This window comes from Pelecanus crispus, chromosome 3, assembly GCF_030463565.1.
Source record: "Pelecanus crispus isolate bPelCri1 chromosome 3, bPelCri1.pri, whole genome shotgun sequence".
Classification (NCBI taxonomy): domain Eukaryota; kingdom Metazoa; phylum Chordata; class Aves; order Pelecaniformes; family Pelecanidae; genus Pelecanus; species Pelecanus crispus.
In genome coordinates this window covers 12112444-12135502 of record NC_134645.1, presented here as the reverse complement: position 1 = coordinate 12135502, position 23059 = coordinate 12112444, and the positions used below count along the sequence as shown (strand labels likewise).

Sequence of the window (23059 nt, the reverse complement as noted above, 5' to 3'; positions counted from 1 at the left end):
AACTGAGTGAAGTAGTGGGTGCAACACAGTTTAGGATAAAAAGTGTTGAGACAATAGTTTGCCAATAAACCAAAATATTAGAAAAATAGTTTATAACATTGTGCTGAGCAGCTGTTTTAAACCACTCTTTGTACCTTTGTGATACAAAGCTGTAAAAAGTTTCTCTGGAAGATACAGGAACTCAGTTTGGGAACCACCAGAAGACTTTTTATTTCTGCTCACTATTTTAGACATGTTACAAACTTTGTTTGAGCCCTAGGGACATGTTTAGAAATGATAATTTTCATGTGAGTCACTGATAGTAAAATTGTTCCTGAAGATCATCTGAAAATTGGTTTTAAGTAGATGTCTTCTCAATGCGGTGATTTGATTTTTATACCACTTTAAAAACACTAAATTGAATTAGGAAGAAGGTATAAAAATATACTTTGAATAAATTAATTAGGTTCAATATTATATAGGAAATATAACTAAAGAGTATTAGATTGCAGATATGAGGAATTTCTGAAAGCGCTTTATTAAAATTCATTTGTGTTTAGGGTAATTGTATTTTAATATGCCTGCACACTTATGTGTTAGCCACGGACTTACTTGTCTTTAAAATAGTACTTAAGTATTATAAATAATGAAATATCTCTGAACTGCTGTTATCTAATGACTGATTTGGCCAATGATACCTTTTTTCATAATAATACAGGGTCTTATGATGACCTAAGTGGATTATCCGTGACATCACAGTGTTTTCTGCAACCATATGTTTTTGTACTTCTAGTTTCGTTGAGCATCCAAGCTAATTAAGATGGATTTATAAAATAGATTATTAATTTAAAAAGTTAGCGGTACGATCAGTCATCTTTTCTTTATGAAACTGATGGCAAACGGTGAACTTTTTAGCCCGTCTCTCTAACAGGGTATAGTTCCCAAGATTGAAGAAGTAATGATTGTTGTTATTGTGCAGTTTTTTCTTTCATCACTTTGCAAACCTTCACATGACAGCTACATTGAGTATCTCAGTTGCTTCCTGCAGATTTATTTCCTGGTCTCACACAGTTCTGCCTGATAACCCCACGTGCCCTTGGTTGGACTGAATGCAGCACTGGCAACAATGGCTGCCTATAAATTTCATGCAGATATGTAACACATTTGACAATGATTCCTCCTAACCAATTAAAATAACATCTGTGGATGAATAGGACAATTTTCTTTGTCTGAAGTGTCTCTTCACGCCACCCCCCCCCCCCCCCCCCCCCCCCTCCCCAGGAAAGGAGGTAAGAGGTGATTGTGACCATAGATTAACGATTAACCCATAAGAGTATATCTTTTGGAAGTGCGTGACCTTGTTTGTATTTTAATAAACAAAGAAGAAATCTTAAGAGACAACTATTTCAGTGCAGTTACTGTGTATAATTACACGTTGAAATGCACGCTTGCAAAAAGCACATCGTTAGAGTTTCTTCATAATGCACGCTAGTCATTTGCCAAATTGGTGCTGCCACTGATGCTGAATAAAAAAGGGTATTTACCTGTGACATCTGATCTTGGCCAATATGTCAGTGTGTTACATAGTTGGGAAATGGTTGGAATACTGCCTGTGGTGCTTGTGCTGATGGATCCCAATTGATGTCTGTCAATCAGCTTGTCAGTAAATTAAAAAAAGAAGAAGAAAAAACTTCATCAGGAGATAGCTAAATAGGTTTAGTATCCTGAATATACATATGTGTGTGTATGTGTGTCTTGTAATTTTCACAATATATTTATATCTCTTAAAAAAAAAAACGCAAACAAAAAAAAACCCCAAAAAAACCAAAAACGAAAAAACCCAGAGAACTACTCCAGATTACATCAGTCAGAATTCAGATATATATTTGGTGCATTGTGCTTATTGCAAATTCAAATTTCTATGAGGAACAAAAGAGAAACCAGGATTATCTTTGAGAAAATTACAAACATTACAGGGATACCTTCCCAGCTGATCCAAAGAGTTGTGGTTCTACTTAAATGTCATATATCTCTACCTGTCCATATAGCTTTCCCACTAATGTTAGCCAACTAATTTTATTTACTACATCTGTTTGATTATTAGGAAATAATAATGAAAAATTTGCTAAAATTACAGCATGCTGGCAGTATAGCCCCTTATCAAGAATAGAAATTTTTCATATTGCTAATAACATGTCCTGCACTTTAAAAATGTAAGCTACTAAACTACACTTGGCTGGAGCTTGGAGGGGATGAAAGGACAAGAAGTGGAAGGGCACAACACTATGGTTCTGCTAATGAACTTCTGTTTTTAATTACTGTATTGTTTAGAGAAGCTTGTTTCATTTGAGGGATTATTGTGTGGAAATAGTAATACATCTTCTGGATGTTTGATTGGCACTTTCAATTTTTTGTGATGCTTTTTTTTGTTTCTTTTTTTGAGTTTTTGACCTTTTTTACTAAATTCCTTAATACATTTGAATTGAAGTGATTGTCTTGACAAAATATTCCATTTCTCAAGGAAGAACTCCTTTTAAAATACACATTTAAACAGAAGAATTCAGAATTACAGGGATAGCATTGAGGCAAAATGGAAAAAAATCCTTACCTTTAAGCTGGCAGCCATATTTTTATAACAGGCGTTCATGCTCGCTTCTACTATTTGATTCCACAAAATCATAAGCACATATTTAATTGTGTGTGTAGGAGTTGCTTGTTGACCTTGGTAGGATCATGCAGGAGCATAGTTAAACATGCATATAAATATTTGCAAAATCAAGGCTTAGTTATGCCTCTGTTTAACAAAAAGTAATTTGACGTGGAAAATTTACTCTGTTAATATCATGTTACAAACTAATTAGAAACACTAGGCATTTATAAATATACTGGAATATCAAGAAGATCCCATCTTTTCTAACAGTGAAGGAGGACCCATCACACACTGCTATATGGACATGTACAGAACATACGATTGCTGTTTATAGAACTAATGACTGTAGAACATTTGTGTGCAAATCTAGATATCTAGCGCGCTTTAAAAGCACAGAAGCAGGAATGTGTATTGTCCATAATGAGAAAGAGAAAGGATAGGAATAAGTATCTGGCATCAGTGGAAAACTATTGTGTTTAGTCCCAAGTATCACTAGAAGAACTGAGCAGACAGTAAAAAGTGATTGCAGCTGTATCAAGAATATCCATCATTCCAAATTCAATCCTTCTGCTGTATTGTTACCCATTCTAAGCAAGTGCCTTTCCTAACAACTCTGAAACACTGTCCCTACCTTCATTTTACAGACCCTGGGAGATATTCCTATGATTTAGTTTTATTAGCATATAAATAAGAAATTAAGAGTATAAAAGAGTTCAGGTCAAATCATGTCTGTGGACTTTGGCTGTCGTGGACTGCTAAGCCCATTCTTAGGTCCTTTCATTCTTCAGATGGTAACTCCCACTACCTTCAATGTGGGGTAGCAGGTTATTTATGCCACTGAATCATCACTGACCCACTTAATCGAACAACAAATCCTGGTGTTACCTTTGGCCCACAGGTACCAAGCCACACAGCTGGCTTGCTATGCTTTCATACCCAGCCTGTTTTCTGCTGGCATATGAGCATTCATCATTCCCAGTACCTGCCGTGGCTTAGGCTGCCCACCCAAATCCCTGCACTGCTCTCCTTTAACTTTCCTTTCTCTGTGCTCCTCATGTCTGTCCAGTTCCATCTGTCTTGTCTCCCTCTCCTCCATATCCAGCCTGATCCTGCTCCTCCAGCTCTGTGTCCCAAGATGACGTAAATGACAGCTGTCCCTCTTCTACCATCCGAGCTCTTTCCATTCCCTCCCACCCACCATTTTCCTGCTATTCTGCTCTGTCTGGAGCTTTGTATCAGCAAATACAACATTCATGTTTTTCACTGCTACTCCTATATCTAAGCACAGCTCTGCTTTTATAAATGGCATAACAATCTCTCATAATAAACCTTCCAAAGAAATGATACCCCACAAAGACCAGCAATGATTTTAGGCCAAATCATTTTGCACAGGGAGAGCCAGAAGGGCTTAGAAATAAATTATTCGGATAATTTCTATGCCTACATAAACTCTGAATCATTTCTTATAGAGACGTCACCAAAAATGCTTTAGCAAGTTATACCTGAACATGAGGGGAAGCATACAAAATTTCAGGAAGGTAAATTTCAGCTCTCAGAAGCAGAGTTTGAAAAGTGGCTGAAATGAAAACTATTTGACCCTCAAGTAGGGAATGACTCCAGTACATTGTAATGTGAATGAGGGAGCCTCCTTTTCTCAGAGCAAGTAAAATAACTGGGTCTGCCGTGAGCCAGCCAGGCCAGACCCACATTCTATCTCGCTGTTAAACATTTACTGGTATGAAAACCAAGAGGATAAAAAAATCATACTCGATTTCTCTTTTCTTTCTTTCTTCCACTCTTCTAAAACTATATAAATTAAGGAAATAGTGTAAAACTGGGGTAGAGTTGAAGCCAGCGATGTGTGTTGTTATTTCCTTGTGAAAGGACAGGTTCTCATCCATGTCTTAAATTTATCATCCGTTTTTGTTCAAAATAACATAGGAGCAGCTGTGAACATTTTAGACCCCTTCAGAAGAGGGTGAAAAGGAGCTGCAGAATTACTGGGGGAGAAGTCAGAGTGCTTTAACTGAGTGCATCTACACTAACAGAGGCCTTTTTAAAGGCTTCCTTGAAACACAATATTGTCTTCCAGGATTAATCCAGGATAGTAATAATTAATTGTAAATTGAGAAACGGCTTTAATTCTTCAAAACTAGAAAAACCTGATGCACCAAGCCCACTCCCTTAAAGGGCTAGCAGAAAGAAGACAATGTGGCCTCACAAAGTGGGAGGGTTGCAAACTGTTTAGCTTTTAGAAATAAAAGTGAAGTGAGAATGAAATTCACTCTCTTATTCTTATAAATTTAGCATTAACAAATGTTTTTAAAAAGCCTTTGTTTGCTGGATTAATATGATTTATGTTTTGTATCAAGTAATCTGTGGTGATGTTCTTTTTGGCTATCTGGACATAGTTTTTTGTCAACACAAATCACTGCAATTACATGACCAGGAGAAGGGAGAAGGTTGATCACCAGTGATAAAGCCCAAGATGGATTAGTGTCGTGTTTCTTATATCTTTGTTCCTTATCTTAAAAAGCCATCCTTAGTTGCTTTTTTCTGGTCCAACTCTTACACTTTTTTTTATTTGCTTGTCTCCTGCTACTTGAGTGAGAACCATTTAAGATATTGATACATTTTCTTAGTGCAGACGGAAGGGCTTTTAAGTTGCAGTTTCAAGAACATCTTTTTATTCGTGAAAGTAGCATCGTTGTGAATAAGCAAAGATTTTATTATAGTATGGTAGTATGTTAAAAATATTTAAAACAATGCCATTTGAGTATCTTTACTGGTCATATTCTCTCAATTTGCATTGCTATGAAGATACCCTGGGAGGTATCCAGAAGCCATCAGGAAAAATCAATGAGTTCAGATTGGATTGTGCAACAAAACATAGTAACTACTGTACTTCTGTAATGAAGCCAAAAGAATAATAAGTAATAGAATTGAACCCATACTGTAATACTAGATATGTTTTAGGCTTGCTTATTTTGACTGAAACTTCCACTTGCATTCTTGAAATGTTATGATATGTAAGAAACTGCAGCATTATAATCTTTATTTTGTCTGTTTTTAAAGGCATATGATGGGTTTGCCAGTTTAGGAATATCGCGATTGCTGGAACCTTCTGACATGGTTTTATTAGCGATACCTGACAAACTGACTGTTATGACCTATCTCTATCAAATAAGGGCGCATTTCTGTGGCCAAGAATTAAACGTGGTTCAAATAGAGGAGAACAGTAGTAAAAGCACATACAAAGTGGGTAACTATGAAACAGACACAAACAGTTCTGTCGACCAGGAAAAATTCTACGCAGAGCTGAACGACCTGAACCGGGAGCCTGAGCTGCATCCACCAGACAGCACTTTGGCAGACTTTGCTTCTCAGGATGACTCTGTATTTGTAAATGACAGTGGTGTTGGTGAATCTGAGAGCGAGCATCAGACTCCTGATGACCATTTAAGCCCAAGCACAGCTTCCCCCTCTTCTCGCAGGACTCGAAGTGACACGGATCCACAAAAATCCCAGCAGAGCTCTGGAAGGACTTCTGCATCCGAAGACGTTGGGAAGTGTACCAGTACAGATACAGCGCAAACACAGCCTATGTTAGGAAGGAAGAAATTGCTGATAGCTGACACTTTAGACTTGAGTGACTTGGCACATGTCAGTGATCAAAAAGAGGATGTGTCTCCCACAGTTGCTTGTGAAGATAACGACAAGAAGAGACACCAGAGCTCAGACAGTACCATTGGTTTCTCAGAGCAAGAAAAGCTGGGACCTATAGGATTCACAGAGAGCACAAGAGCAGATCTTGGTTCCCCTGTCACAAAGCCGAGTTTATCTCCTACTTCTAAGCTTGGATACTCCTATAATAAGGATACGGATCTTGCAAAGAAACCGCATACTTCTCCGAGGCAAACAGAATCTGATTCTGACAATGATGCCAGAACAGCTTTAAATCACGCAGATCAAACTGCAAAAACAGCCCAGGTAAGAAATTTAAACTTTCTGTGTGCCTGTGAGTCAGGGTGGAGATGCTCTTCAAGTTCTTTCTCCATGTTTGTAATTTACACTGTATCTTCAGTACAAATGGCAAGGTGGGTGGTGTATTTTTATTGTTGGACAACAAATACTTTGAAAGTAGGTGATGCTGAAAAAGAGCTGTTACATGAAAAAATAATTTATAACAATTGTCCTACTGTTAATCTTTCCAATCTCTCTCCAATTAAAGGAAGTAACATTGTATTCTCAACCAGCTCAAAGAAGATGGTTTCAAGGCTTTTGCCACCTTTCTTCTGAGTATTGCATACTGAAGCACAAATTGGAAAAAGACTTACCAGTTCACTGATCTATATTAAAAAAATATAAAGTTTGGAATACCTTAAAATATACCAAACATACTGCCAAATCTTGTCTGAGAAACCACATGGCCTTGTGAACATAGCCCACAATGGTGAGGCAGAAACTCCAGAATATTAAGTTATGCTGTTCATTGAGTGGCCTCGAGCACGTTACTTAACTGCAGTATCATTTTCCTTTCTATGAAGATGACAAGGATATGCCCATCTACCTTGCAGATTTATTGTGAGGATGAAAGTTGGATATTATATAAATGCTATGTATTATCAATAAATAGCATCATCAGAAACATATGTAAAAAATGTCATCAGCCCTGTTTACAAAAATGTCAAAGCATGCTTATAATTTTATCCCTGCAAAGAGCTTTCTTGAGTTTTGGCTTTGTTCAGCTTTGTGCCATTAGCTCTGATAAGAAAAGAATATAGCCAGTCTCTTGGTAGTGTGGATTGCTTCAAATATTTTTGCATTTTTTCCTGAGTAAGCACCATAAAGATTCATTTTATTGCAAGAGAAGCGGTCCATGGATGGGTGATAGTGGCCAAATATTAGTTCCATAGCCAGCTAATTTCTTTCCTTTAATTAGTGAAGTCTTGTGAAGTTTCTCTTCATCATCATCTTTGTGTACTGGATGAAGAAGGAACAATTTGGCCTATACAGAATAATAGAACAGGATGAGACAGGATGTCTTCTCTACAAAGATTTTCACGTGCAGGGCGTAATAGGCCAAGAAAAGGAATTTAAAGGCTTTAAAGACGGTTCTCTGTTGTTAATCTTCTGTGCCTTTGCACGTGGTAATAAAATCTCAGATGTGAGCCTCAGTCTTAACCTTGAACACTCAACTGATGGTTAGAGACAACCACCTCAATTTCCACATGGTTGTTGCAGGAGCACAACCTGCAACATCTGTCCCAGCTCTAACTCGTGTAAAGGCTGAGACACATTTTCCCAGAGTCTTCACAGTTGACCTTGAGTAAGGAGTCAGCCCTTGGGAGTGTATGTGTACAGGAGCTGCTCATGTTGCCTATGTAGAAGCCCCCCTTCTGTTATTTCTACTCTGCAATATAATCAGTCGTGTATGAAGAAGGGACTTTCTTGTGGATATTCATAAATGAAGTAGAAGCAGATATTTTTGCAGGTTTTTTTGCCTTGTACCCAACCTCTTTGTGTTCGATTTAAGTTATAAATGAGTGATACCCATATAAGTAGCCAATGAAGCATTATATTTGCATACATATTAAAGTAAATAAGTAAACACATAGCACATTTAACATAGCTTCCATGAAGCCAATTATTTTTTTTCCACAGTTGCAGTTTAAAGGCATAAATGTTGATAGAAATAGTTTTAAGGGGAAGGGAGAGAACTCTTATTTACATTATAAAGGCCTGTGACTTTTTTTTAATTTTATATTTTGATCATCTTTACTTTTCGTTTCTATAGAATGCTCTGTCACCTCATGAAGCTGTAATCCATGTGACTCCTGACCTTTATTATACAGGAAGGCTCCCGGCTATTAACCACTGTATAAACATTAAGTACCCTGAGGCTGCCTTGCTGTTAATTATATTTCTTTATTTTTAAGCAACGAATGTTGTCAAGACAGGAAGAACTTAAAGAACGAGCAAGAGTTCTGCTTGAGCAAGCAAGAAGAGATGCAGCTTTAAAGGCAGGGAATAAGCAACTAACCAATACAATCATCCCAGCCCGCAATAAGCAGCTGAATGATGTAAGAAATATTGGCCAGTATGGCGGTTTATATGGTTAAAATTTATTGTATGTGCATATGCTTTTGTGGGGGGCATGTCCTTGCAGAATACTTCTTTTCCATGCTGAATTGCTCTGATGTGTCATATACCCTTAGTTCACTTTTAAAACCTGTTTCTCCTGCTGGTACAGCCAACAGAAAGATGTCTTAGACTTCACTGGAAGCAGAGGTCTGGGAGCACCTGCTTTGATTGGCACTGCAGTTTCTAATGGGACGAAAAACAGAAGTTACTTGTTAAATGATAGTGAAGTAATTTATGCTATTTTTGATTACTTCTCTTTTTTCAGTTAATGTAAATGTGTTCCCTGAGCCTGTGATGTCAGCTACTTGCTGCTTCATAAGTGTTGTTGCAGTGAATGAAGCTGCTTGTGACAGTCTTGTAAAAGCATTGATGGAACAATTTCTTTTTATCACCAAAGTTGATTGTGCTGGTGAGATGGGAAAGTGGAGATGGGGAATGAGCTGCAGTGTTGAAGCCACTATGGCTGCACCTCCAGTGGCCTCCGTGGTGACCTGGAAGGATGCATACTCTCTGGAGATGAAAGCTAATTAATTTTTATGCAAACCTTTGCAATGCAGGTTTTGTGATTCTAACTATTGCACATTAGAGAATGTACTGGCAACCGAGAATGTAAATGCAACTGAAAAATAATGATACAGAGAAAGGCTTGAATCCTTACTAATTCACATCTTTCAGAGCTTAGTCCTGAGGGGTAGATTCTGCTGTTTACGTAAATGGGATCAGACAATCAAAAAATGAAGACAGTGATTTACATGTCTCATTTCATTCTCTTAACTGTCTTGGATCCATGCTGTACTTTGTTTTTCTTAACAGTTCCTCTTCCCAAACTGACACTTCTTTTTTCTTGAAAATGTATTCATATATGCAGACAAGTCTTATTTGTATAATGATAACATAATGATATATATGCAATTTTTTAATTATTTTGTATTTCAGTTTTTCCTAGATAAGTATATTTTGGTATAAATTTCACTTTGGATTTTTTTTATTAGTTTTTCATAAAGCAAACAGCATTAGAGGAGGGATACTATAGGCAACTACTCAGGCAGGAACAACTGTAATCGAAGTTGCCCAACATTTTTTAGTACAAGCTCATATTTTCAAAGGTTTTACAACTTCACTAGTATTTCATTGTTTGAGCTGAAATTTTCCCCATCAGCTCTCTGCCTCAGGGTAGCATTTATATATTTTTTTTTTTACTTCAAAAAAACCCTATTCAAATGTTTCTTTGTATTAGGTTGGATAAAGCACTGTTTTATCCATGTTAGAAAGTGTCTTATGGGAAGAAGGTTCCATCCCCTTGAAAAATCTGTTCAAAACAATCAAAGTTGTGTTAATAGCACAATCTTGTCAAAGACCATTGAAGTTCAGAAAACTTGGTAAGTGTCAGTAAAAACTGCCTGTATGGACAGAACACAGCAAGAGCATCTTTTACCATTGCTCCCCTAAGGATCAGGGCCCATTCTGATGCAGATCATAGTATTGAAAAGCAAAACTTTCTCTTTTATACTCAAACTCCTGCTAATGAAATTCAAACAGGAGGAAAAGGAGCCACCCCACTGGCATGCAGAGGAGAGGTGCCCTGAGTAGATGGAAGGGAGGTAGATGGCAATATGAAGTTAGGCAAAAATTAAGATTGTGTCTAGGCCATGAAAACCAGCTGACGGATAGGAGATGGGGACAAAGTTTTCAGGGTGAGAGTCAGGATTGCATAGTTCAGGCAGCTGGATTGCCCATGGGACCTTATTTCATTTGTTACAGAAGCTGAAAAATGAATTACAGGCCTGCAGGAAAGGGAAGGGCAGTCTTTTAGGGCCACTCTGCAGAGCCGAAGTTTCTTGCTGCCTCCATCAGAAGCTCTTTGCAATGTTGGGAAGGTACCTCCAACCCAGCATACTCAAGGTAGCAGATTCCTTGATTCCTGATTTCCAACCCAAGATTCTTGGGGACTGATTTCTGGAAGCTTTGAATGCACCCGGCTGTAGCCAAGTCAAGGAAAACCATGCCGTGAACAGATGGTCCTGGCCACCCTGAAATCCTGGGCGCTCTGAGCAAACAGGTAATGGGCGCTCTTGACTTGACTTGACTGCAACATTAAGAATAACAAAAGCTCCTCGGCTCAGAAGGGTGTTGTGGAGATGTAATTTGGAAACTCTTAGATACAATAGTGAAGAGTGCCACAGAAATGCTCTGGAAGAAATGAATAATTCTGTGTTCAGAGAAAAGTTTAAATGGTATATTTTAAACAAGGTGTATGGCAGACAGCGAATGATGAGGGTGAAGTGAGATATTGAACAGTTGTTCATTCACTGAACACTGTCAGTCATGGCCACTGAAAAAGACAAGTATCCTGTAGGAAAAAAAGTATGAGTTATGCAGTTAAAGACTATACAAGATGAGAACCAATGCAAGGTTGTACAGCTAGTGTAATTTCGGCATTTTCTAACTTTTGAGTGCTTGACTTACCAAGCTCAACATTCTCCTAATGCATTTCAGTGGGAAACATGCATTGTGAAAGGGGGGTGTCTTTATTGGAGGCTGGTATAGTATTCATATTTCATATATTATATAAAGTTGATATATAATAATATATATTATATAAAGCAAGTATATAACATGCATATCCATACATGTGTATGTTCTGAATGATGGCTGTCATGGTTTAACCCCAGCTGGCAATTAAGCACCAGACAGCCGCTTACTCACTTACCCCCAGTGGGATGGGGGAGAGAATTGGAAGAGTGAAAGTAAGAAAACTCATGGGTTGAGATAAAGACAGTTTAATACGTAAAGCAAAACCCACTCATGCAAGCAAAGCAAAACAAGGAATTAATTCTCGACTTCCCATCGGCAGGTGGGTGTTCAGCCATCTCCAGGAAAGCAGGGCTCCATCACACGTAACGATTACTTGGGAAGACAAAACGCCATCACTCCGAATGTCCACCGCTTTCTTCTTCCCCCAGCTTTATAGGCTGGACATGACACCATATGGTGTGGGATATCCCTTGGGTCAGTTGGGGTCGGCTGTCCCAGCTGTGTCCCCTCCCAGCTTCTTGTGCACGCCCAGCCTGCTTGCTGGCGGGGTGGGGTGAGAAGCAGAAAAGGCCTTGACTCTGTGTAAGCACTGCTCAGCAGTGACTAAAACATCTCTGTATTATCAACACTGTTTTCAGCACAAATCCAAAACATAGCCCCATACTAGCTGCTGTGAAGAAAATTAAACTATCCCAGCCAAAACCAGCACAAGGATGTATGTATGCATCAACATATAGAGATATAAGGTAAAATACATTTATTTCTGTTTTTCTTTAACATATTTGATCTTCATGGAGAGGAGACCTTTCCATTTGATGTAGTTTATGCCAGTTTACTACAGGTCACTGCTTATTTGATTGTTAGAAAATAGTACGGACTTATTTCTATGCAGTGTTTTCTGGTCATTAAGGTTAATAATAAGAACTTTGACTCAAAGCAGTGTTTTATGTGTCAGTGCGCAGTAATGTCTAGTAGTGTGTTATCCAAATGAGAGTTATGTTAATGAGAATCAGCATTTAGTAGTGGGAACTGGACTAGGCTCATTTTTGGGATGGATTGAGATGGATTCAAAAGAAAATGGTTTAAAATAAGAAGATCTAATTTTAAATAAGAAAACTTTAAAGAGGTAGTCCAGGGCCAATACTTTCAAAAGTGACTCTTGAAGTTTGTAATTGTGCCTTTTTTTTGATACCTTCACGAAAAGAGCTTTAAGAGCACGCTCTGAAAGACCAGGCTGCTGAAAATCAGTCACCCCAGCTAAGCTAAGCCTGCAGAGTCATTAGTTACTTTTGAAAATCTTGCTGTTACCACTTCACGTTTGTCATACGAGAACTATGAATTGCTGTTTTCTTAGTAAACAAGTGAGAACAAGATACAATTCGTGGGGTTGTATTGCTGCTGGAGGTCAACAAAAGGGAGGAAATTTCCAAGTCTGTTCCATGGTCGTAAATGCAGGTTACTTGGTATTTGTTCACCTGATTTGTTTTGGTAAAAGTCTTTTTTGAAAAAAAAAACCAAACAACCCAAACCCAAAACCCAACAGTATTCCTGTTTCTCCTCTAAGCATGGAGCAAATACCTTACACTTTTTTCAGCCTAAACCTTACCATTCCTCTGGTAGAATCGCTATTGTGGTATTTTTTTCAGTACTCTGGGCTTGCTTTTTGGGTTTTTTTTTTTCTTCTTTTCCCCTTTTTTTTAAAATCTCTGTTGTCTCTTTACTGACCACTTACTGGCATCTCATGAAGTACTGGCTGTTTTCCCAGGATATGTCCATTCTCTTGGCTGTTTACCCCTTTTTCTTGAGTCTTCTTTCTTGCTGCAGTGTGCTTCCATCTTCTCATGTTTGTGCTCTGGGGTTAGGCCCATGTCAGTATTCTCACTTGCTTTACTATTTTTTTTTTCTTTTTATCTCAGAAATTGATGAAGTTGTGGGAGCAGAGGATTAAGGCACTGAATTTGTTCATATACCTGTTAACTCAATCCCATTTTCCTCCGAACCACGTATTTCTCATTGCATCCCAAGCTGTATCCTCTTCCGCTCTATAGTTTGTGTCTTCTTGTTCTTTCCTCTCTCTCGGACTGTATTTCAGCTATCTGTCCTGCCCATTTCAGCTCCCCTTCTTCTCCTTTTTAACTTTTCTTTTGTAATACCTACTCTCTTTACTCTTTCTTCCCTTAGACATATTCCCTCTGTGCCTTCTGCCCCATCATCTTCCATTCCTGTTCAACCCACCTAATTTAGTCCTGTCATTCTCTGTTTGTTTCCTCTATTTATATCGTGTTAGCCCCTTTTATTTTCTCCCATTTCTTCCCTACTTGCAGCATGGTAGAAGTTTTTTCACTGTCATTTGGTGCTTCTCAGAAGCCTTCAGTCTGCAAGCTGTATGCATGCCAGCCTGTATGGAGGTATGTAAGCCTGCAGGCAGGTATTTGAAGTCTAAAAAGAAACTGCATTGATCAGAAGCTCCTTGAAAACATGTTCATGGTTTGGGAGGATCATAAATACGTCCTTAAAATTGATGCAGCCTTTTGGAGACTGGAAGAATTAGCTTAAGAGGTCTGTGAACAGAGTTACTGATCCCCTCATGGATCCCTTTCTCTATGGTAGATTTATAAACAGATCAGCCTTTCTGCTTGCTTTCTTCATGTAGGTGTGCATGTAGTGACCCTTTTACGAGATGCTTCTGTCATTTCCAATCTGGTATAGCAGCTGTAATCACTTAGCTTTTAACCAGGGAAGCCTTTTTATTAGCTTACTCATTTTTATTTAACTCACCTTTTCTCATGATGAATATCACAGGGCTAGAAGGGATATATCTGCTCCCACCAGATGGTGTAAAATATCAACCTGTAGGATGGTTGTTAGCAGCGGCAGCTTGGCTGGAATGAGATGTTGGAAAGGTGAGGAGATTGGAGCTGGTCTGTGCAACCTAACTGGCAAAGTGGCAGGCTAGAGGGGACCACAACAAGTGGGAAATACTCAGGAGTCACAGGGCTAAAAGGTCTTTCCAGCACAGAACCCTAACTTGCAGAACATGGAGTGGAATCCATAACTCTTGAATCTCAGCATAAATCCACTGTCAGCAAATATCTGCAAAGGCCAGTGGCAAAATGTTTGTCTTATTCTCCTTTAATGACTGGTCCACATAAAGAATGGAAATTTACTGCAGCTGTCGTTACTCTGTAAACTCAAATGGCTATGGTTATGGAGTCAGTGTGATTACAGAGAATGGAATTAGGAGTTAAGAAATGCACAGGCAACTTTAATTAACCTCCTTTGTGTATATGCATTATGATGCAGTCTTGTGTTCACATACTATTTTTCCCAAAGCAATTGTGTCTCATTTAGCTCAGAGGATTGAGGTGATGTAGAAGATTGTTTGTCCAGAGGACCTCTGTCCTTTTGGTCGCAGAAATTGGAAGGTGTGCGGCAAATGAAGCAGGAATTGCAAGGAGCAAAAGGATGAGGTCATGGTGTAAGTGCCTGAAAGAATTAAATGTAATGCTGCCTTTGCTTCCTGATCAGTTCCTGATCAGCACTGCTAAGTCTGTTGAACCAAACTTCTTCCAAGTGGTCATTAATTGCGTATCCTTCCTTTCTGGATTGCCATTTGAGGTGAAGGTTTGATTTGCTGATGTATTGAGCATCCAGGTCTGTCAGGGAAATCAGCTGGAGTGGTGCTTGAGACACGTAAAGAGCTGCATAAAGCTTAGTATACTGAAAACACACCAGGTAATAGGCTTCCCAGAGTGAGCACCCAGTGTTAGATCCTTTTAGCTGGATCTCTCCGTCTCAGTTCTCATCCGGAGAACAGGGTAATAACACCACCACAGGGTGTTGTGAGAAGGGAATGCGATTAATGCTTTTGAGGCACTTAAATACCGTAGTGATGAGCACTGTAGAAAAGCCCTTGCAGATATTAATAATTCTGTCTACAGAGCAAGATTTGAACATTGTGGAGTAAAGAATGGCGCTACATATTGATGGGCCTACGTATTGAACAGTGAAATTAAAAAATGAACCAAAGTATTGAACACCACTGAGCAGTGCTCAGATCTAGGCTGAATATCAGGGGACAGTAAAAGTAAAAGGTGGTGCCACGACAAGGCTCTATTCTAAAGTATACAGAGGGGGATGCAAATTAAGATTGTGCTCAGTAGTTTTATTTCTGGCATCTCCTAAATCACGTGTCAGATTCTTTTAACTTGTTTTTCCAAGGTGGATAGCTTTAGTAGAGAACGCCGTAGAGCATGGAATTCATGAAAAATAGTGCTGCTCATCTGGCAGAGGATGTGTAAATGGGCCACAGATTATTCCTGAAGTTATTTGGGTTTTTCTTGAGCTAAGGATTTCCTCCTTGGTGAATTTAGGTGCAGGACTGGGCCCCTTATATGGATTTGGCCAAAGATTTTGCATATTTAGGATCTAGCATAGGTTCTGGGGTGCAGGAGTTTAGTAGCGTGATACCAGAGGGAATCACTCTATCTTTTGCCTCTTGTGAAATAGGAAAATAGTAATTCTTTCTTCATAGCAGCATTCTGAGGTTGACTACACTAAAAATTGTGGGGGACTCCATTTATACAATAAGTATTTAAAACCAACTTAATATAAACTGAAGGGATGTTTTCAGAGAGCAATCCTGACGCTCCTGCTGTGCTTAAATGCAACTGTTGCTTGCCTGCTTTCTGTACAGAGAAAGATGTGGGTTTGCTTATCTCTGCTACCATTATTTCAATTTATTCAAGTGGAATGACAGCTATAGCTGCCTAAATATAAAAAAATAGGTTTGAGAGAGCAGTGAGGACTATATTGAGCTTTTGTAGTAGAATTTGCAGCTATGAGGTACCTTACCAAAAAGCTGTTACCTCCAAACATGCAAACACTGTCTGTATACAGAGGGCAGCAGGAATGAACTATGCTATGAGATTGTTTCTTTCTGCTCAGAATATTGCTTTTTATTACTCCCTTGCTCAAAGGACTTGTTGCAGCTGTATCTAATTCATATTTAATAAGCTCTTTCTACTTCAGGTGTCAATCTGTTTTGCCCATTACTTTTCATTTTCATAAATATTTGAGTGCAAAATGATAACTTTTTTTGCACCAACAGTGGACTAGTGGATATGGAAGTCTCTTTAGAAAAGCTTCAGAAAGTGACAAAATCTAAAAGGAGATGAGTTTGTATACTCTTACTTTAATTTTATTTGCACAGATACGGGATATGCCAGCTGCAATAAAGTAAACATAAAGCATTATTTTAAATGCTCAGAAAAAAGCTTTACTAAATGGTCCCATTTATTGATCATGTCCTGCAATAATCTGCTTGCCCCTCTCAGCCAATAAGCTCCTAACTGTTCCAATCTAATATGTGACTAAAAATTAAACTCCAGTCAACATGACCGGAAGTGGTACAGAATGCAAATTCACAGTAGACAACAAAAATAGGATATTTCAATTTGATTGAAAGATGCCTTAAAGTCAAGTTAGCATTGCAAGTATTCTTTCCTCCAAATATTTTAACAGGTTCTTGAAAATGAGTACTAGATAGCTTTATTCAGTAATTTTTATTTCTACATGAAACCAGAATCTCTTCTTCTGTTGCATTAGGAAAGACACCTAGCTCGTCCGTGGATTTTTTTGTTTTTTGGTAGTCTCCTCAGTTGGAAAATAAATGTCTATGATTGAGGTGGCAACATTAATTCATTTAAGGAAACACTCCCAAGTTATTCCCATTTTGTTTTTCTTAAAAAAACAAAGAGAGAAAAGCTGATCTTTATTAATTAAACATCTAACATGAATTTATTGAGGTGTAGGGCTTTGTAGATGCCAACCTTGGTCTTTTAATATTAATTGGAAAATATTGATTGAAAAAAGACTAGTCTGTCATGCTGATAATTGTGACCAGATTTAGATATGATCACTAGATCTTCCTGAGATTACAAAGAAGCAGTTACCATCTAACTGGTAGAAAGATTGAACATTATTTTGGTAATCCCCGAGCTTTGGTAACTTATTCCCTGTTGTTCATTTATATGTCTTGTCTGTATGCCACTATAAAGTGGTTAAATATGGTTTAAGCTGATAAGACTATGCTGTATAGTATTTACATTTCATGAGCATTCCAAGTTTTATAGCTGTTTTAACAATATACTTTTCTTTAAATGAAGGCTGGACCTGCTGACTGAACACTTCAAAAACACAACTGAACTGATATTTACTTCTTTATAACGATGTGCTAAGGTTGAGATAGCCTGATCTCATTTCCTTGATGGCAAGAACAAACAAGTTGTTTTATTTAATGTTACTCAAGACATGAAAAATAAAAATAATCTGTAACTTTCCAAGAAGGTTCTACATCTTTTGACTTCATATTTGAGCTGTTTAAGCACTTTCTTACTATGAAGTTGTGACATTTCACTGTACAAAAATACTGCTATAGACAGCTCCCTGACATAGCTGGGAAAATAAATCAATTAGTGCAAGTAAACTCTATTTCTAAGAAGAATTAGTATGCACGGTCAGTTTTATACCAGGAGGGCTTTAATGAATAAAATGTAACCTTTGATAATGCAAGACAAATGTTACACAGTTTCAGTTTTAGATAGAAATGCTTGAGATTCTCATCTGAATTTTATTGCTGTTATTTTCATAAGCTGTATCTATTTACGCCACTTAAGTATCTGGCCTAAATATATAAATACGTGGTTATTTGTTATGTGGATGTAAATTCACGGTGCTGTGTAGTCTGCAGCTGTAACATTAACTTTCATGCCCACAGAAAATAGGCTGTCAATTTATTAACTGAATTTTAAGATTGTCTGAACAACATTAGTTCAAAAACTTAAGCATCTTCTATCCATTTATAAATATTAGGGAAAAAAAAAAGGTCTTCAGTGTTTCAGAGCTCTCCCTTTGTGTACGAAGCGAGACCTGGAATGCTCTTTTTCTATCACTGCTAATAACTGTGGACGTTTTCTGTATGGATGTTCAGTACATGCTGTTGTGAATCCCAGGATGATAGCGCCATTTCTTAGAGTTGTATTTTGCATTGCCTATTCTGTTATTGCTCAGCATGCACAAGGGTAGAGTTAAAATCTTTATTCATTTCATTTAAAAATGTTTCTTTTGTTCTCCTTATCATGTTCTGGCTTTCCCAAGGATATATGCCTTGAACGAAAAGTCACATGTGCATTACTAATTGTGTGCCATTGTATTTACAGTTCCTAGTGGTGGCACTGTGAAGCTACTAATTCTTTTGCTTCACTTGATGTAAAATAATCTGAGTGTCTTTGATAGCAGTGAAACAGTATTAATTGTTTTGTACATTTCTTGGTCACTCTTCTTAGGTGGTCTTCATAATCTATTAGAACTTTCAGCCAGATTTTTGTAATGTCATGCCTCCAGCAGTGATTAAATTGGTAATTAATGAACAGTCCTTGGCAACATAAACCACATCCCTTTAATTTTTCCCTTTTGAGTTTTTAGAAGTTGTCGTCTCTGTCAGAAAGCATTGCGCCACCTTGCTACGGCCCCTTGGCATGAAACCACAACGGCTTGATTTTTTGCAGCCATTAGTAGATCAGAGCAGTAATTTCACAGTATTTTGGTCAGGGTAATTATAGTACCAAGTACCGAGTAGAGTTGGGAATTCACACAAGAAGTCCAGAAATACCAGGTGAGCTTCCTTGTGTTCACTGGGACGTTATGATTAGTTTAATTGGGCTTTGTTTGATTTCAGCCGCAGAGACTCTTTGTGCCACGGCACTGCAGCCACTTTCCACTTTAGTGTTTCTGACCTGCATTGACAGGAACTGGTGCAAAAATGAACTCTTTGAAGTGGGACTCTTTGGAGAGGGCAACTAAAAAAGGGGAAAAGTGATGTGCAAATAGTTACTGTAGCAAAGCTGGAAACTGGACTGACTACCCTGCGTTTTGCGGGTGATGTGATTCAAGTTCTTTTATATTTTCAGATGGAATGGATAATAATTCTGCTACGTTCATGCAAACATTTAGTAAATTACTGCATTTAAAAGCAGAGTCTTTTTTTAATCGCTGGCTTTTATATAGCACCTGCTGTTCTACCTTCCTTTGAAGATACAGTTGTTTTTCCCACCAGAAATGCTGCAAATCATCTCTTTAGTCCTGCAAACAAATCTGGACAAATGCATTAATGAGACTGCAGCTGCACTTAGTAGTTCACATGTCACAAAATAGTAGGTAAAGGCATTCATACTTGAGTGACTGACTATAGGTGTAGCGGCCTTCAGCAGTACATTGTGCATGTTAAAGTTTAAATAGTCACTTGCCTGTTGGCTTCTGAATGAAAGGACTGTCACTGGTCACTTCTCCTGAAGCCTTAATGAAACCAAATAGTTTGCTACGAGTTTGGGCCTAACCATTGGGGTGTTTCATGCAGTCTTGTCAGTTGATGTTCATGAATTGACTTGAACGGAGATCAAAGTGTTTCTCAAAATGGAGAAGCAGGGAGAGAGACAGCTCCTTCAATTGCACCACAAGAGCTAATCAAGCCATCAGTTCTTTATGCGCTCTGCATGCCTTTAGAATTTAATACCCAATGGTTGTCAGGACAAATTGAAATTTGGGGGTTGGGCGGGGGGGGGAGGGTGTCCCTCCTCTGCCCGCTGCAAATAAAATAATGCGCTTCACTCTTCTGGAGGCTCGTTTTGATGAATTTTATAATTTAATGTAAAACTGCAATGTTGATTAAATACTTGGGGTTGGAAAAAAAAAGTTAAGGTAAAGGATTCAATGGACATTATATGTCTTAATGCTGATTAAAGATCCAGGTTTAAAGTGAAAGAGAAACTAAACTCAGCGTGATTTTTTTGTTTCTTTGATTGCTAATGAACTTTTTTGCTGAAACATTTTAAATTGGATTCAGAAGATAGTTTTTTGAGTGTCAGTTAAAACAAAGTCATGTGAAAACGCCTCCCTCCCTTCCTCCCTCCCTCTCTCTCTTTTTTAATTGATATGATTTAGGCAGAGGAAAATGGTAAGGGGGATTTTTCTATTGCAGAAGCAATTTTTAAGGGATTTAGTCTTATTTAGCCTGAAGGTCTTCACACTAATGAGAGCACTTAAGTTACGTCCAGGCGTTGATTAGACAGCTCATCTATCAACTGGAGCATGAGAATTTTGTATTTTACCTACCTTTTATACATTATAAATGTATATGCTTTTTCTTTTAATTACTTTAGACTGCATTTTCCATACATTTTTACTTACCTTCTTTCACATCGAGGGTGGCTGTAATGCAGCTGACAGAGCACAAAATGGTAACAAGGAAATACTCTACATTTGATGAGAAATAATATCGAAACTGTATCTGTAGAAATTGGCGTGCCGAATGCAAATTGCTACCCAGATACATTCCTTAAACCGCCACAAGCTCCACCCCCTGTTAAAGTCTAAATACATTTATTCAGGGAACATGGAATTATATATATTTTAAAATGCCCAACCACCCCCCACCCCCACCCCCCAAAATTGTGAACGCTCTCTCTACCTGTAGGTTTTTTTGCAGTGTTTAAAACACAATAGCATCCTAATTATTTCCTGAACCATTCTGAAAAAGTACAGCTTTTGTAACTTTTTGACATTTCAGGTTTAAAAAAAAAAAAAATTAAAACATTGCCACCAGCTTGCACTATGAGCAGCCTGTAATAACAGTTAAAAAAGCTTCTGAACTATTTGACAAGATTTCTTAGTGCTGAGGCCATATGCTGTAGCCTTTAAGCTATTTCTTCCTATCAGTTTCATTATCACCTGCCTCTGAGTCTCCAATATCATCAGTAAGCACATGCAGAATCATAATTATGCCATGTACAAGTTCTTTGATAACATGTACAGTTTTCTTCTTAATTCTTTATCAAATGCATTGATCGTGGCATGTGTGCATTGATCCAGGTCCACCATCTGGCTGTGTGTGATAAGCACAGTGGCATCTTTGCATTTCCACTGTCATTCATTGCGCTACAATTTGGCTGCAGGGGAGTAGTGGCTGGGATTAGCCCTGTTCTGCTACTTACTTGCATTTTAAGTTGACACCTCTACAGCGGCTCAGACCACATTACAAACTGAAACACATACGCACGACTTAGTGATGTGACACTCCTCAATAAGCTTACTCCACTAGCTACTCAACAATCTGTAATTGGATTTGTAGGAATAACAGCAAAAGATTTCCTAAGAATTGCTGGGGACAGAAGGTGAAGTTTTCTCATTATTGGCAAAAGGCTAGGTATAGATCCTAGGCGATTGGTATTTTCCATTAAAAACAAGCTGCCAGCAGTTTGCAGGACATTTTCAAAAAAATCCAGCAAAATAGGATCCAGGGAGGCATAGGGTTTGCACTTGTTCTGTCCGTTCTCATCACATGCACGCAGACTGGGATCCTGACACCCGCCACTGAAAATTAAGAGAAGTGGGGGGGAACAACTTTCGGAGGAGCCCTGCAGCACACTCCACTTTGTTCAGCTGGGAGTGAACCGGGAGCATTCCTCAGGAGGGCACGTCCTCCTCCCTCCGCACGGGGTTGCCCGCCTGAGAAGGAAGCTTCCCAGGATGGCAGTGTGAAAGATGCTGCTCTCCAGCTTACGCATCCCATACACTTGCCAAAAGTCATTGTTTCATAACGCCACTTTTTTTTTTTTTTTTTTTTAATATTATAAAGTCAAGTTTACGCAAGAGAAAATCCTTTAAGTGGAGCTCGATGACTGTTGACTCGTACAATGAGTAAGCAGCTTCTTTAACTTCTGTCTGTAACTCGGCTGTGGAAAGGCACAGAAAATACCATCTTTAGACTTATTGATCTTAGACAGGACGTTATGCCCTGTCTGGATGATGGCATTATTTCAGAATATTTCTCAGCCTGCACGCTTGGGACCTTGTTTGTGGGTAATGCCAATAGCGTTGACAATCATGGTGACAGGCGTAACAAGCTTCTGGATCCCGACGCCTTAGGTGTTTGTTGTCCTTAATTATACTTCCCAGATGAGGGAGAGCACAAACTTGCCTAAGCAGAGAAAATTTCAGGGAAGAAGTTAGCGGAGGGCTTTGTCACTGCTTTTGGTTTAGATCGACTTTCTCGATGATCTTTCTCAGGAGCCCGGTCGGTAGGCAAGGCTGCCCTCGCATTGTTTGCTGGGAGAGCGCCTCACTCTTAGTATTGGTGCAGGCGAGCGAGAAGAGGAGGAAAACAGAAACTGTATTTGGAATTAGATATTTCAGCCTGTCCTTAAAACTTGCCGTAGAGCCAAGTGCAGTGTGAAATAGAAATGCTTGCCTTGATCGTCACGTAGATGTGCAGCTCCTAAAGGGTTAAGCAGGTTAAATCTTATTTATCTGAATAGAACTGCAGGGCTGTTTTGCAGAATGCTCTAGCACAAATACTTATGGTTCACTTTGACGTTACAATTTTTTTGTTGGTTTCTTTACTTTAAATACTTGAACTGTTAGACCTTTTACTTTTTTCTCTGAGAAAGATGTATTTGTACCAGATTAGAAAAGCTAAACTGTTTCTTTACATTGAATAATCAGCCTGTCATGACAAATCTATCTCCTTCTGCATGAGTAGGTGCCAGTTTGACTAGCTTCTTTTAGGCTCACACTGGGTTTTAAGCTGGATCCATGTGCATGACTGGCAGTGCATTTGTTGGGCCAGATCTAAGGAGCCAGAGAGCGTTCAGCTCCTTTTTGCCTACAAAAGAGCAGCCAGACAACCAGCAAGAG

The 23059-nt window shown here is 38.5% G+C and overlaps 1 protein-coding gene across 8 annotated transcripts in view; it reads left to right on the top strand.

Moving 5' to 3' along the window:
• The window catches only part of EHBP1 (EH domain binding protein 1), a 233093-nt gene that overhangs the window by 152117 nt on the left and 57917 nt on the right, over positions 1-23059 (top strand). For 6 of the 8 annotated variants that reach the window (XM_075706821.1, XM_075706820.1, XM_075706818.1 and 3 more), the window contains 2 exons: positions 5705-6619; positions 8569-8712. In XM_075706821.1, the coding sequence (XP_075562936.1) occupies positions 5705-6619; positions 8569-8712 (1059 nt within the window). The remainder of the gene's footprint in view (positions 1-5704; positions 6620-8568; positions 8713-23059) is intronic. The other 2 variants (XM_075706824.1, XM_075706823.1) reach the window with 1 other exon arrangement.